Source organism: Coloeus monedula (assembly GCF_965178545.1).
Source record: "Coloeus monedula genome assembly, chromosome: 5".
Classification (NCBI taxonomy): Eukaryota; Metazoa; Chordata; class Aves; order Passeriformes; family Corvidae; genus Coloeus; species Coloeus monedula.
This window is the reverse complement of record NC_138785.1, coordinates 74,452,787-74,466,215: the sequence shown is the minus strand read 5'-3', so window position 1 is coordinate 74,466,215 and position 13,429 is coordinate 74,452,787. Positions and strand designations below refer to the sequence as shown.

General features: G+C 60.3%; 1 protein-coding gene across 1 annotated transcript; it reads right to left on the bottom strand.

Annotated features, from left to right (window-relative positions):
* Positions 1 to 4,672: 4,672 nt before the first annotated feature.
* Positions 4,673 to 13,005, bottom strand: LOC309573619 (homeobox protein EMX1-like; the record flags this gene model as incomplete). Its single annotated transcript, XM_082282700.1, has 3 exons — positions 4,673 to 4,840; positions 10,758 to 10,942; positions 12,645 to 13,005. 3 exons carry the CDS (start codon positions 13,003 to 13,005, stop codon positions 4,673 to 4,675), a joined length of 714 nt encoding a protein of 237 aa, XP_082138826.1.
* Between the last annotated feature and the right edge of the window lie 424 nt (positions 13,006 to 13,429).

Sequence of the window (13,429 nt, the reverse complement as noted above, 5' to 3'; positions counted from 1 at the left end):
TGAGACAGAAACAGCCTCTTGTGTTGACAGGGAGAAGGCTCCTGGCTCGGGTGCCTGTCTGGGTGCATCGTTCCCCCTTCCTGGCGGGTTTGGGCGCTGTCGGAGCCGTTCTGCTGCAAAGCTTCCTCATCCCAGGCTTTTGTTTGGAGGAGGGGGAAGGAGGAAGGGATGGAGGCTGCGCTTCGCCGTGAGATTCCGGAGAGCTGGAGCGAGCAGGGAGCGGTGATTTGGGTTTGTCGGTGATCGCAGATCGAAGGTTTGGTGTCGGCGAGCTGTGGTCACCTGCTGGCTCCACAGCTGGAGCGAGGAATTCCCAGTGGATGGAAGGAGGCTGGGCCTTGCTGCCCGTGCTTCTGTAGGAGACACCCAAGGAAAAGCAGGGATTGATCAAGTTCTGCCTTGGGAAAAGCTGGCTCCCTGTTTTCCCCGCGATGGGAGCGGGCGTGGATGCTTTCCCTGCACCCATCACCTGCAGAGCCTGGCCTGTGCGGGCCGTTAATTAGCAGGGGGTGCTCACCCCGTTCACCCAGCCATCATCAACAGGGCCTGCATCAGTTTGGAGAAGAGCCTCGGGGTTTATTAAACCAGGCAGCTCCGGGGAACGCGAGGGCCCGATCCTGCGGGAGGGGCTGAGGACCAGCTTGGGGGATGGCAGAGGAGCTGTGCTGTGAGCGTGGCTCGGCTCAAAGGCAGCTGCTCCGTCAAGCAAGTGACAATCACAGGGCCTAAATGAGTCTGGATTTGTCGTCTGCCCGCACAAACCCCGTCAGACTTGTTTGGCTTTGTGTGGCAGGAAAATGGGACTCAGTCAAGTCGGCAGGGTTTGTGCTGAGGAATGAAACCATCCCAGGCCTGAGTCAGGCATTCCCCAGGGGTTACCTCAGGGAGCCTCCGGCAGCTGGGCAGCAATGGTTGCTCCCAAATTTTGCCCCAATGCCACCCAAAATGTCGTGGCCCCCGCCCAAAGCACCAGGCAGGTGCTCCTGCTGGGAGCTGGGCAGAGCCACTGTGTCCTGCGCTCACTTCCCTTCCCCAGCCTCCTCTAGAAGCACAGAACTGTGGAATGGTTTGGGTTGGAAGGGGCCTTGAATCTCATCCCATTCCAAACCCCTGCCAGGGGGGTCTCTCCCACCAGACCAGGGTGCTCCAAGCCCCCTGCACAGTCCTGCAGGCCTGGGGTGGGGAGGTGGCCCTGCCATCAGCAATGCCACCAGCCTGGAGACCCCGGGACTTGTCCCCACTTTCCCAAACCCACATGCATCCCCCCCAGACAATCAGATCCCTCCCTGCTGCCCTTCCCCTCACTGTCCCCGGCTTGGTGGCGAGCAGGATGAGGGGTTTGTATGAGGAGCACCTCGTGGTGCCCTGTGATGCCAAAGGCTTGGGCAACCCAGAGTCCTTGGGTGTCCCAGCATGGGGACACCAAGATCACGACATCCCCAGCTGAACTCAACCAATGTGGTTCCAACATCCCAATGAGGGTTGGGGTTGAATTTTATCGCAAAGCAGCAGAAAACCGCAGCAGACCCAAACCTGACCCTTAGGGTTCTTCAAGGACCATTTCACACTCAGGCAGCTCAAGGTTGGGCTCCCTCATGCAGCAACCCCAGCACTGGATCCTCCCAGTCCCTGCCCTCGTGGTGGGGCCGATGGAGAGCACGGGAATACCCCGCTCACCGCTTCCATCGGCGTTAGGGCCGGAATCCACGGAGCCGGGAAAGCGGCGGCACGTTAGCGCTGGTTATTAGGACAGCGAGCGGTGCCAGGAACGACTCCACACCACAGCTAATGATAACACTGTGCACATTCACTTCATCGCTAATTAATCTCCTCAGCTCTCCTAATGCACAAAACGGAGCCTTGGGTTTGCAGGAACAACCCCAAGCATTTGCATTCCTGATTTCCTGTAATTGGGGAGGCGCGGGGAACGGGGAGCGCGGAACCCGCCGCTCACATCGAGCCGTTCACCTCGGCAGAGAATAATAACGAGATGATCATCTCCTGGAGTATTTAATTAGAAATGTCGCGGTTAATTGATTTCTTGGCTATGTTAATTAAGAAATAATGAGGACCAGGTTGCAGCAAAAGGTGCCGGCGAGAAGTTTTGAGTCTCTCCTGGAGGATGGGTCTGTTGGCTGCTCCCTGAGCCGGCCGGGGCACAACCAGGGGACAAGCCCAGGGTGGTGTCACCCGTGTCCCAAACCTTCCAGCCTGGGCACGGCTCAGCTCCTTCCATTCTTCCGTGTTGCTCATTTCCCTGCTCCCCATCCTGGGGTCCCGGCATGATGGGCAGGAGGTCACTGTGGGCATTGCCAGGGTGTGGGGTCACCTGTCCAGTGCTGGCCCCTGCCACCCTGGGACAGGAGACACTGGGAGATCCCTGCCAATGCCACCTGGCCAAGGGATGTGGTGTCCCCTCCTCTTGGAGGGCTGGGATGGAGATCCGGAGCCTGGGATCCCCTTGGGAGGAGCGTGGGGGCTCCCAGGGTGTGGGAGACCCTGGCACCCCTGGGCAAAGGTTTGGGTACAGACCAGCTCCCCCGGGATGCTCCCAGGACATTCCCAGGTAGGATGTGGAGGCCTGGAGTGGTGCTGGTGGTGGTGGCAGCTGTCCCCAGCTCCAGCTGTGTCCCCGGGCCCCTTTAGGAAACCCCTCTTTGGGTTTTTCCCGGTTTTATGGCTTATTCCACCCCTGGCATCTCCCCCTTGGATCTGAGCACGCCCTAAGAGCAAATCCCTCGGGATTGGCGAGGGGGCAGCTGCCAGCCCCGGTGTCTTCCAGCGGGCGTGGGCACCCCGGGCACCCCGGGCACCCCCGGGACCCCCACGGCTCCGGCTTTTTTAACCCTTTCCGTAGGCACCGGCCGCGCCTCTCGGTGTAACACTCGGATCTGTCGGAATAAAAGAGGTCAAACACTTGGTGTGCTCCCAGCTCCATGTGGGATTTTGGGATTTAAAGGCCTTGTCTAAGGACAAGGTTATTATGGGCTGGATTTTCAGGGGAGAAGCTGCTGGGGATGGGGGTTTTCCCTGAAATGTCAGGGCAGGTGGGGAGGGGGCTTTCCCAGCAGCAGGAATGATGAATTTTGTGTGTCTGTATATAATTATACATAAATAATTACAAAATCTGTATGAGGCTATAAGATAAAAATATGTATAATTATAGGCATAATATATATAATTATCATCTAGTACATATAATAAAATATATAAGCCAATTGATATATTTTAAAATATGTAATTAGATATTATTATATATAATATTCACATTATAAAACATGATCTGTATTTTATATATACATATTACATGCACAAATATGTGCATATATGGTCTGCATACCAATAAAATATAGATAATAGATACAAAATATAAATTATATATAAAATATCAAATACAATGTACACATTATATATGCATTTATATGTATATGTTTTGTTCGTGTATATATATGTGTATATATATGGTATATTTTATATATAATTATTTTATATCGAGATATATTTTTATATAATTATTTTATATAATTTTTAAAATATAATTCATATATATATTTGTATATAATATATAGAGACAGTTATTTTTTATAGATATATGTATATATAAAATTATGGTATGTGTTTTTCCCCAGATTCCAGGAGAACCTGAGAAGGACTCCTGACCTTTCTCCCCTGAGCTTCCCCCACCTCCAAGTCCCTCATTCCTGGGGGTCCCAGGGGGGCCCGCCTTGGGTGCCCCATGCCGGGGGTGGTCTCCCTGCAGGGGATATTCCCGAGGGATCCATGGGGAAGCGGAGCTGTTTGGAAGCTCTCCCGACATTCAATCCCTGTGCAGGTGTGGAGCTGCCGGCCCTGGAGCTGCCACGTACCTGTCACAGCTGTGGGACCCCCAGGGACACCCCCAGGGACACCCCCAGGGACACCCCCAAGGACACCCCCCGTACCTGTCACAGCTGTGGGACCCCCAGGGACACCCCTGTCCTCACCCACCGCCATGGGGCCACCAAACTCCGCTTGTTCCATCGCTCCCAGTGCCTCCCAGTGACTCCCAGTCCCCGTCCCACAAGGACACCGCTGTCCCCACCATGAGGAGGGCGCGGTCCCCTCGTCCCCTCCCCTCCCAGGTATCCAGATGAGTTTCCAGCACGTTTTGCCTTTTATTTCCACGCAGTAACACTCACTACAGCTGCTACCTACGGCAGGGAACGCACGCACACGGGCACGGAAAGAAAGAATAAATTAAAATGAGTTGTCATAAAAAACCCAAACAATGAACCAACGGAGAAAATGAGGGAGGGGGGAAGGGGAGGGGGAGGAAAAGGTGGAAAATGATAATAAAAAGGCAAATGAAGAAGGGGGTGGAACATTTCCGGTAGGACGTGTTGGTTGGATCTCACGGACTCCAGCGCCGAGGAGGATGCGCGGTCCCGGGGCCGCCCTGGCAGCCTCCTCTCCCTCCTCGGCTCGGCGGGAGCTCCCCGAAAAGCCCCTCCGAGGGACGCCCCGGGGGGACGGGGGTCGGTCCCCGCCCGGGCCGGCGCCCCGAGGAAAGGCCGCGGGCGGCGGCGGCGGCTTGGGCGACGTCCCTACAGTCCGGTCGGTGCCGCCGCCTGTGTCCCCCCTTCCTGCCCCGGGGTCCTCTCCATGGTGGCCGCACCAGGAGCCTGTCCCTGCCTTAGTCGTTGGAGGTGACGTCGATGTCTTCTCCGCTCGACTGCTTGGTGGCGAGGCGCCATCGGTTGATGTGGTGCGAGCCCTTCTTCTTCTGGTCCGAGTCGGGGCCCTCCTCCTCCAGCTTCTGCCGTTTGTATTTCGTCCGCCTGTTCTGGAACCACACTTTCACCTGGGACACGGAGAGACGGGCGCTCGTGGGGTCCTGGCACAGCTGGCCCCGCACGGGGACGCCGCTGCAGCCCGCAGGAAGCTCGGTTTTCCTTGGAAAACTGTCCCTTCCTGTCCCTCCAGGAGCTCCCACAGCCACCCTGCCCTGCCTCAGTTTCCCAAGGCAAGGTGGGACACGGGGGACAAATGTGGTTGCTGCCACCTCCCAGCCCTGCTCGGCTGCACATCCCAGCCCTGGAGAAACCCCGGGGGGTGAAGGACACTTCGGTGACACCTCAGACACGGGACAGCGGCACAGGGGACCCTCGCTGCAGCACCCAGAGCCTATCAGCCTGAGCTGGGCTGTGCCTGGCTGGGCAGAGAGCTGTGGCAGCAGCCAAAGCCGGCCCTGGTCCGGCTGTCACTGGTGCCAGGATGCCACGGGCACAGCGGCCGTGGCTCCAGTGACCACTGGGATGACACTCGGAGCCATCCCCACACCTCCAGCCAGGACTGTGACTACAATTATCGATCATTAATTGACCACACTGAGGTTTTTCCACCTTTTCCACCTTTTCCACTGTGCTGGTGCCAAACACCATCCCAGGAGCCCGGAGAGGCAGCGGAGTCTCCGTCCTTGGGGATCCCACCCTCCTCACCTGCCAAGGCCCCAGGAATCCTGATCCAACTCCACAGTCCTCGATCCCAGCCCTGGGAGCATGGGCTGGGGTGGGGGGTGGACAGGGCAGCACGGACATGGGGCAGTTTGGGAGGCTGAGGGCACCCACACGGTCAGTGGTGCAGCGAGGGACGCGGGATGCCGGAGGCAGGGATGCAGGATGCTGCAGCCAGGGATGAGGGATGCTGGTGGCAGCGGTGAGGGATGCAGGGTGCTGCAGGAAGCAGCGTGGATGGGGTGAGGGATGTGGGAATGCTGCAGGCAGGGTTGTGGGGTGCTCCATCAGGGAATGAGGGATGCTGCAGGCAGTGGGGAGGGATGCTGCAGGTCGGATGCTCCAGGCAGGGGTCCAGGATGGGATGCAGGATGCGGGATGCTGCAGGCGGCAGTGCAGGATGTGGGATGGTGCAGATGGGATGCAGGATGGGATGCAGGATGGGATGCAGGATGGGATGCAGGATGCCTCAGCTGGGTGGTGAGGGATGCTGCAGCTGGGATGCTGCAGGGAATGGTGTGGATGCCCCGGGCAGCAGCACTGGGCGCTGCGGGCAGGGATGTGGGGTGAGGGATGGCAGTGGGGTGGGATGCTGCAGGCAGCGCTGCGGGATGTGGGTGCTGCAGGTGGGATGAAGATGCCCCAGGCGGGATCCAGGATGCCCCAGGCGGGATCCAGGATGCCCCAGGCGGGATCCAGGATGCCCCAGGCGGGCTGTGGACGTCACCGGGCTCCCAGGCCCGCAGCACTAGGTGCCGCTGCTCGGTCGCCGCTGCCAGCCCAGCCCAGGCTGAGCCTTCTCCCGCTGCAGCTGTTCCGGATCCTGCAGCCGCTGGCACCGCTCCCTGCCAGGATCACCGGCCCTTTTCCCACTCTCCTTCAGCACCAGCCACGGGCACCGCCTGCTCCCTGCTCCGGAGCCTTCCCGGCGCGGCACGAGCCGGCATTCCCATCCCGGGCCGGCATTCCCATCCCGGGCCGGCATTCCCTGGAGCCGCAGCCAGCACAGCAGCAGCCCTTGACCCTCCGGCCGCCCCGGCTCTGGGAACAGCTCTTTGTGCCACCGGGATGTGTCCTGCCCCCGCCCGGGACACAGCCCATTCGCTCTCCTACCTTTGGGGCATTCCCGGAACAATACCGAGCTGGCGCCTTCCGTTCAAGCAGCGCGGAGCACTTGGCAAACTTTAATTAAAGCTCGCGGCCCTCTGGGAGCGGGGAAGTTGCCTTATCCCCGAGGTGTGGAAGGGGAAGCAGGGCAGGAAGCGATTTACCGGCCGGGGCGAGGCTGTGTGGGAGCAGGGAGGGAGAGCGGCGGCTCTGCCCGGCTCCGCTCAGGGGCACGGCCGGTCCTGCGGGATGAGGCTCCCCGGGATTCCCAGCCGTCCCAGCTGCGGGAATGGGGGTGTTTCCAGCCTGGAGGAGCTCCCTGGCCCTCCGATGCCGCATCCCTCACTCCAGCGGGCCGCAGCCACAGTGGGGAAAGCGGGAGAAGCTCGCAGTGGGCACTGGGCTCCCCTCCCAGCTGCCCCGTGCGCCGCTTCATCCCGACTCCAGGAGTAACTGGTTTAAACCTCCGAGCCCGGGGTTTTATCGCTTCCCAAATTAACCGTTCCCATGCCGGGGCTTGTGCATCGAGCTGCAGTGACATGCCAAGCTCCCAGCCCCGCCATTCCCGGCGGGAATGTCCCCAGGTTCACCTCCCGCCCCGTGCTCCTGCTGCAGGATGGGGACGGTCCCGGGATGGCTCCCGCATCCCGGTTCTGCCCCACCCATCCTGCCCCAGCTCCCATCCCTGGGTTTCCCTGCACATCCCCACCTGTGCAGTGCCCCGAGGGCCACCACGGCCACCGGGACATCCGGCTCTGCTCCGGGAATGCCGATGGCACCCGGAGAATCAGCCCTGGCCCGAAGGTGACATTGCCATCACCACGCTGGGCACAATTAAAATCCGGTGGCTCCGTGTGGAGCTTCCCTGGGCAATGCCCCAAAGGCTGAGAGCGCTGGGATGCGTCTGGAGGGGACAGAGAGGGACCAGCCCTGCCATCACCGGGTGACAGCGCTTGTGCCGGGCTGTCACCCAAAGTGCCACCACCCCCAGTGCCAGCGCCTCACCTCCGCCTGTTCCTGCTGTCCCCGCTGGGACTTTCCTCCCGAAAACACCCCAAAACTTTTGGGAGTTTGCTTTTGGGGACAGTTTCCGGGGGAGGGACAGCTGCCGGCCCCGGGCTGAGCCCTGCGGCCGCTCTCCAGCCCTATCTGGGCATCTTTCTCCTCCCGTGGTTCCCAGGCATTCGCTCCGTTAATTATTAATTATTAATTATGGAGCGGCTGCGATTCCCAGCCGGCCTCGAGCCCCCGGCCAGGGCTGCTCCATTCCTACAGGGACAGCTCCAGGAGGGGACACCGGGATATCCAGTGACTCCATAATCATCCAAAGCCAGGAGGGGACACTGGGATATGCAGTGATTCCACAATCACCCCAAACTTCCCTCTGGCAGGAGCCAGGGAGAGGCCTTTGCTTTGGGAATGCAGATTTGAGACCCTGAACGGGGCTGCCAGGGGTGGAGTGGCTCTGCTGGGAATTCTGGGCTCCATCGCACCAGAGGAACCCAGGGAAGTGCCTTCCCAGCCCAGGGTGCTGCCTTGGGAGGTGAAGTGACCTGGTGCCACCAGCGCTGGGCACGGTGAGGCGATGCCCATCCTGACAGGACACAGCACGGTGCCCCCAGCTCGTCCCACTGCCAGATCCCAGCCCGGCACACCAATCCTGGAGCATCCACAGTGCCTGGAATCCCCGCTGATCCCAGTGCCACCAGTGCCTGGAACCCCCACCACATGCCCGGCTCGATGCCACCCGGCTCACCCCCTCCGTGCCCCCCGTGCCCCCCATCACACCCAAACCCCACAGACGGCTCCTCTCGCTCAGACCATCCCACCTTCCCTCCGGAGCCCTCCCTGCACCTGCTGCACCCTGACCCCACTTACGGAACCCCTGGATTTGCCTCAGGACCCTGAGCTGAGTTTTGTTCCCCCAGTCCCTTTGATTTTGCCGTTCCCTGGGCCTGTTGCTCTGATTTTATCCCAAATTAACACTGCTCCTTGGGAGGAGAACGGCTGGGAAGGGGTTAAACCCCTGCACCGTCCCCACCCCATATCCCAAGGCATTTCCCGATGCTGGGCAGGACCTGAACCCTTCTCACCTTCCCTGGGCTGCTCCAGGTGCTGCTCCCCAGCTGGGGGACCCGGAGCTGGCGCAGCCCGAAGGACAAATCTCCCTTTTCCGGAGGGAAAAGCAGCTGGGAAATAGGGCCAGGCACAGCCATAACCTGAATCCTGTCTGGGAATTGTTAAATCCATGAAAAAAATCGGAAAACCCCTCAAACTGTGGGTTTGGCTGTGGGGCCCCAGGTGAAAACACACCGGTGTCACACCGGGACGGGTGTCATGGACCAGGGGGCTGGTTTTCCATGGAAATTTGATTCCATGCAGGATTTATCACCGAATATATAATTAATAATAATAGTAACAGTAATAATATCCTGCTTTTGGCACGGCCGCCAGCCCCTGGCCGTCCCACTCCTTCAATCCCAATACCTGGATGTACATCCCGAATCCTGTCCCTCCGCACGCTGGGATTATTTCCCTCCAGGTAATTAAAACAGATTTTTTTTTTTAAATTATTTTTCCAAAACCACGAAACAGAAGGGAAAAGGCTTTCCCTGCTGCATGAAACCCCTGCTGCCGGATGCCCATTCCCAGATGGATCCTGAGGCCGTGGGAAGGACAGGAGCCTTTCCCAGCCCTGCAGCCGCCTCCCGTTGTCCCCGCGCTCGCTCCCTGCCAGCAGCAGCAGCTTCCCAAAATCATGGAAACACCAAATAGGCTGCAGCACATAAAAAAATGAAGATTATAAATATCTGCATGGCCTCTTTCCATTCCTGAGTCTCCCTGGGATTTCAGTTCGGATGCCGCTGCGTTTCCCCAGTAAATCCCATTATCGCGTTTGGGCTCCGGGCGATGCTGGAAAAGGCCAGGGAATGGCTGAGCTGCCCCTCGGGCATCCCACAGCTGCCCTTTCCACCCGGACAAGTTCCTGGTTGTTCTTTGACCTTTGGTTTTTGTCCTTTTTTCCCCTTTTTTCTCCATTCCAGCCCAGAGAGGTGACGGGAGCAGCGGAAGGGACCCGAGCCGGGTGTCAGCGCTGGGCCCCACGAGCCGCGGGCTGGGGGTTGGGACAGCCTTGCCCTCGGGATTCCCACACCCTCTGGATTTGGGGGCTTCGGTCCCTGCTTCCCAACATCCACACCTGCTCCTTGCCGCCGTCCCTGTGCCGGTGACATTCTCCTCCCAGGGACTTCCCGCTCCCAGGGATGTGTTTGGGGGTTTTGTTTGGCAGAGCCTGGGCGAGGATGAGCCAGGCGGGCCCTGGGAACACCCACGGCTCCAGCTTTATTTCCCAATTAAATTAAAGCATAAAAATTCAATGAATTCAGCACATAGGCCCAAGTACCTCACCAGAATTTGGGGAAAACTTTCTCCCCCCCGCTCAGTTACTGAATATCCCGGGAAACAGCGCTGCTTCCCTGGAGCATTTGGGAACAGCCACTACCGGGACACCGGCCTCGGGCACACAGAGGCGCTCAGCCCCAATTCCCTCATTTTCCCCCAGCTCTGTTCACTTTTCCTTTCATCCTTGTGCTTCTCCTGGGTCTCCTGAGATCTAAATTCCTGGGAAATGTCTGTTCTGATTCCGAAAGCCTCATCCAAAACCAGCGCCGCTCGGCAGCACCGTCCCCACACCCATCCTGAATTCCAGGTGTTGGTGCACAGACCCGGAGCTGCTCGGCTGAGCCACGGTTTTCCGGCTTTCCCGGGAAGGCTTCGGGCTGCTGCTCCTTTCCTAACCGGATTTTTAAACCCATAAACTGCTCCCAGGGAAAACACCCCAAGCAGGCGAGAAACAACACCGGAAAACCGCTCCGGAGCGCGGGATGATGCCAGAGCTGCATTCCCGGCCCCAAACCTGCCACAGCGACCGTAACACCCGAATGCTGCCACGCAAAAAACCCCAGACCCACCCCGAGGAGCCCAGAAACACCCGCGGGGTCTGCCCGTGCTGGGGCTCCTGGGCAATCCCAGCTGGGATTTCGCAGCAGGAGCACCGTGCGGGTCTGGTGCTGCTCCGAGCGGCCGGTGCCGAGCTGCTCCCGGGGCTGGGATCCCGGGACACAGCGGGACAGGTGTGGGACAGGCGGGTGGCGGTACCTGTGTCTCGGAGAGGCTGAGGCTGCTGGCCAGCTGCTTGCGCTCGGCGCCCACCACGTAGTGGTTCTTCTCGAAGGCCCTCTCCAGGCGCAGCAGCTGCGACGGGGAAAAGGCCGTGCGGATGCGCTTGGGCTTGCGGGCGAAGGGGCCGTGCAGCAGGAGGCTCTCCTGGGACACCTCGCTCCCTGCGGGCACAGAGCGGAGTTCAGCACCAGCACCCCCGGCCCCCCCGCTGCAGGGCGATGTTGTGGTGGCCTCCTCGCCCTGTGGCACGGGGAGGGCACAAAAGGGGAATGGAGGGGTTTTGGGCGCCTTCCCCACCCTAAAATTGCAGCGTTTGTCCCGCATTCTCCCTCTTGGCTCCTCGCAGTCCCACGGTGGGGTTGGACACAGCGCCAAAGGGAGGGGAGGGAGAGAGAAAGAAAGAGAGGGAGAAGGGATGGACGGGGAGAGCAGCGGGAAGAGGAAAGAAAGGGGAAGAGAAGGTGGGAGGCAGAGAAAAAACTGAGAGAGGAAAAGAGATTATAAAATAGGAGAAAGACTGAGAAAGTGACAGGAAAAAAATAGAAAAGGAGAACTAAGAAAGAAAAAAGTGGTGGGGAGAAAGAAAGAGGGAAGGGGACAAGGAAAGAAAGAGAAGTGGGAAAGCAATAAAAAAAAGAGGGAAAGAAAGAGAAAGGAAAACAAGAAGGAAAAGAAAGTGAAAGGGGAAGGAAAGAAAGAGACGAGAAGTGGGAAAGCGAGAAAACAAGGAAAGAAGCAAAGAATAACGAAGGAGAGAAGCTGCACCGCAAGCGAGCGAAACAAGGTAGAAAGAAACGAAAGCGAGGAGAGAAAAAGAGAATTAAAGGCGGAGAGAGAAGGCAGGACAGAGGGACGGCGCGGGAGAGCGGCGGGCCGGGCCCGGGGGCTGTGGGGGACCGGGAGCCCCGCGCGGCCCCGGCCGGAGCCGCTCCCGGGGCCCGAGGGGGCCGGGCCGGTGCCCCCGAGCGCCGCCGGCAGCGACCGCAATCCCCGGCGGAGCCCCGGAGACAAGCGAGGGGTTGGTGGTGAGCAGATAAAACTAATCCGGGCTGCGGGACCCCCCGGCACCGCGGCGGGACAGAGGGGACGGCGATGGAGGGGAAACGGAGACAGAAAAATGAGAAAATAAAAACCGAGGGAAAAAAAAAAAAAACAAACCAAACATGGGGGAAAAAGGAAAGAAAAGGGCGCAGATAAAGAAAGGGAAAGGAAGAGGATAGTAAGAAACGGAGAGAAAGAAAATAAAGATAAAAGAAATAGAGACAAAACCAGAAGATTCAGAGAAAGAAGGAAAGAAGGAAGGAAGGAAAGAAAAGAATGAAAGAAGCAAAAGAAGAAAGTGAAGAAAAGAAAGAAAAGGAGAGAAAGAGAAGAGAGAAATAAAGAGAAGAAACGGAATAGAGAGAAAAATCTACGGAACCAAACAACGTCTCGCTGCGCAGCCGAGATCCACCGCACCGAAATCCTTCCCTTCGTTCCCGGGAAGGAGAAAACCAAATTCCCGGCTCGGCTGCGCACGGAGGCGGCGGCGCCGGTCCCGTCCCCGGGAGCCCCGCGATGCTCGGCCGGGACTCTGCGGGGCTGCCCCGGGTCCCCGGCTCTGCCCGGGCACGGCCACGGCCCTGGGGCTGCGGGAGCGCTCCGGCCGCGGGTGTGCAGAAGCACCGGGTGTGCAGAAGCACCGGGTGTGCAGAGACACCGGCCCCGCTGTGGAGCGCCCGGGGCCCCGGCCGTGCGTGCGGGCACGGCAGCAACAGGTCCTGCCCCCGGGCCCCCCGACCCCCGGGGAAGGAGCCCCGCGACTCCGCAGCCCCCGGGGCCGCCGCCAGCCCTCGGCCCGCGCCCCCCGCAGCCCCCGCTCACCTTGGAAGCGGTGGCCGAAGAAGCGGTTCCGCAGCACCCAGGGGTAAAAGTTGAGCGGGTCGCGGTGCTGCGGCCCGAAGAAGGGGTGCGGGTGCGGCAGGGCCGAGCCCCCCAGCTGGGGGGGCCCGACGGGCAGCGCCGGGTGCCCCACGGCCTCGGGGAAGACGAGCTCGGCGCTGCCGTACAGGGCCCGGCCGGCGGCTCCCTGGAAGCCGGGGGCGAAGGCGGCGGCGTCGGCGGCGGCGGCGGGGCCGGGGTAGGCGAGGGCGGCGGGGCGCGGGGGGTCCTCGGGGCCCAGGGGGGTGTCCTTGCCCACCAGGGACTCGATGGTGAAGCAGCGCTTCGCAGACGGCTGGAACATGGTGTGAGCCGGGAGCGGGGGGGGCCGGAGCGGGGCCGGTCCTGCGGGTGCGCGCGTGTGTGCGGTGTGTGTGTGTGTGCGTGTGCAAGAAACCTCCCCCTGGGCACGGCACACACGCGGACCCGCACCCCGCACCCCTCCCTCCCGCCCGCCCCCGCCCCGCCGCCCACCCGCGGGCGCCCACGCAGCCCCGAGCCCCGGGCGGCCGCTACAAATACGGGCGGTACCTGCGGGGCCGGGAAGGGGCGGCCTCACCTGAGCCCCGCGGCCGAGCGGGGAGGGCGGCGGAGGCAGGGCCGGGGTGGGAGGGCAGGGGGAGGCACGGACGGGATGGGACGGGACGGGATGGGAGAGCAGGGAAAGGCAGGGATGGGATGGGAGAGCAGGGAAAGGTAGGGACGGGATGGGGAGGGTAGGGCAGGGG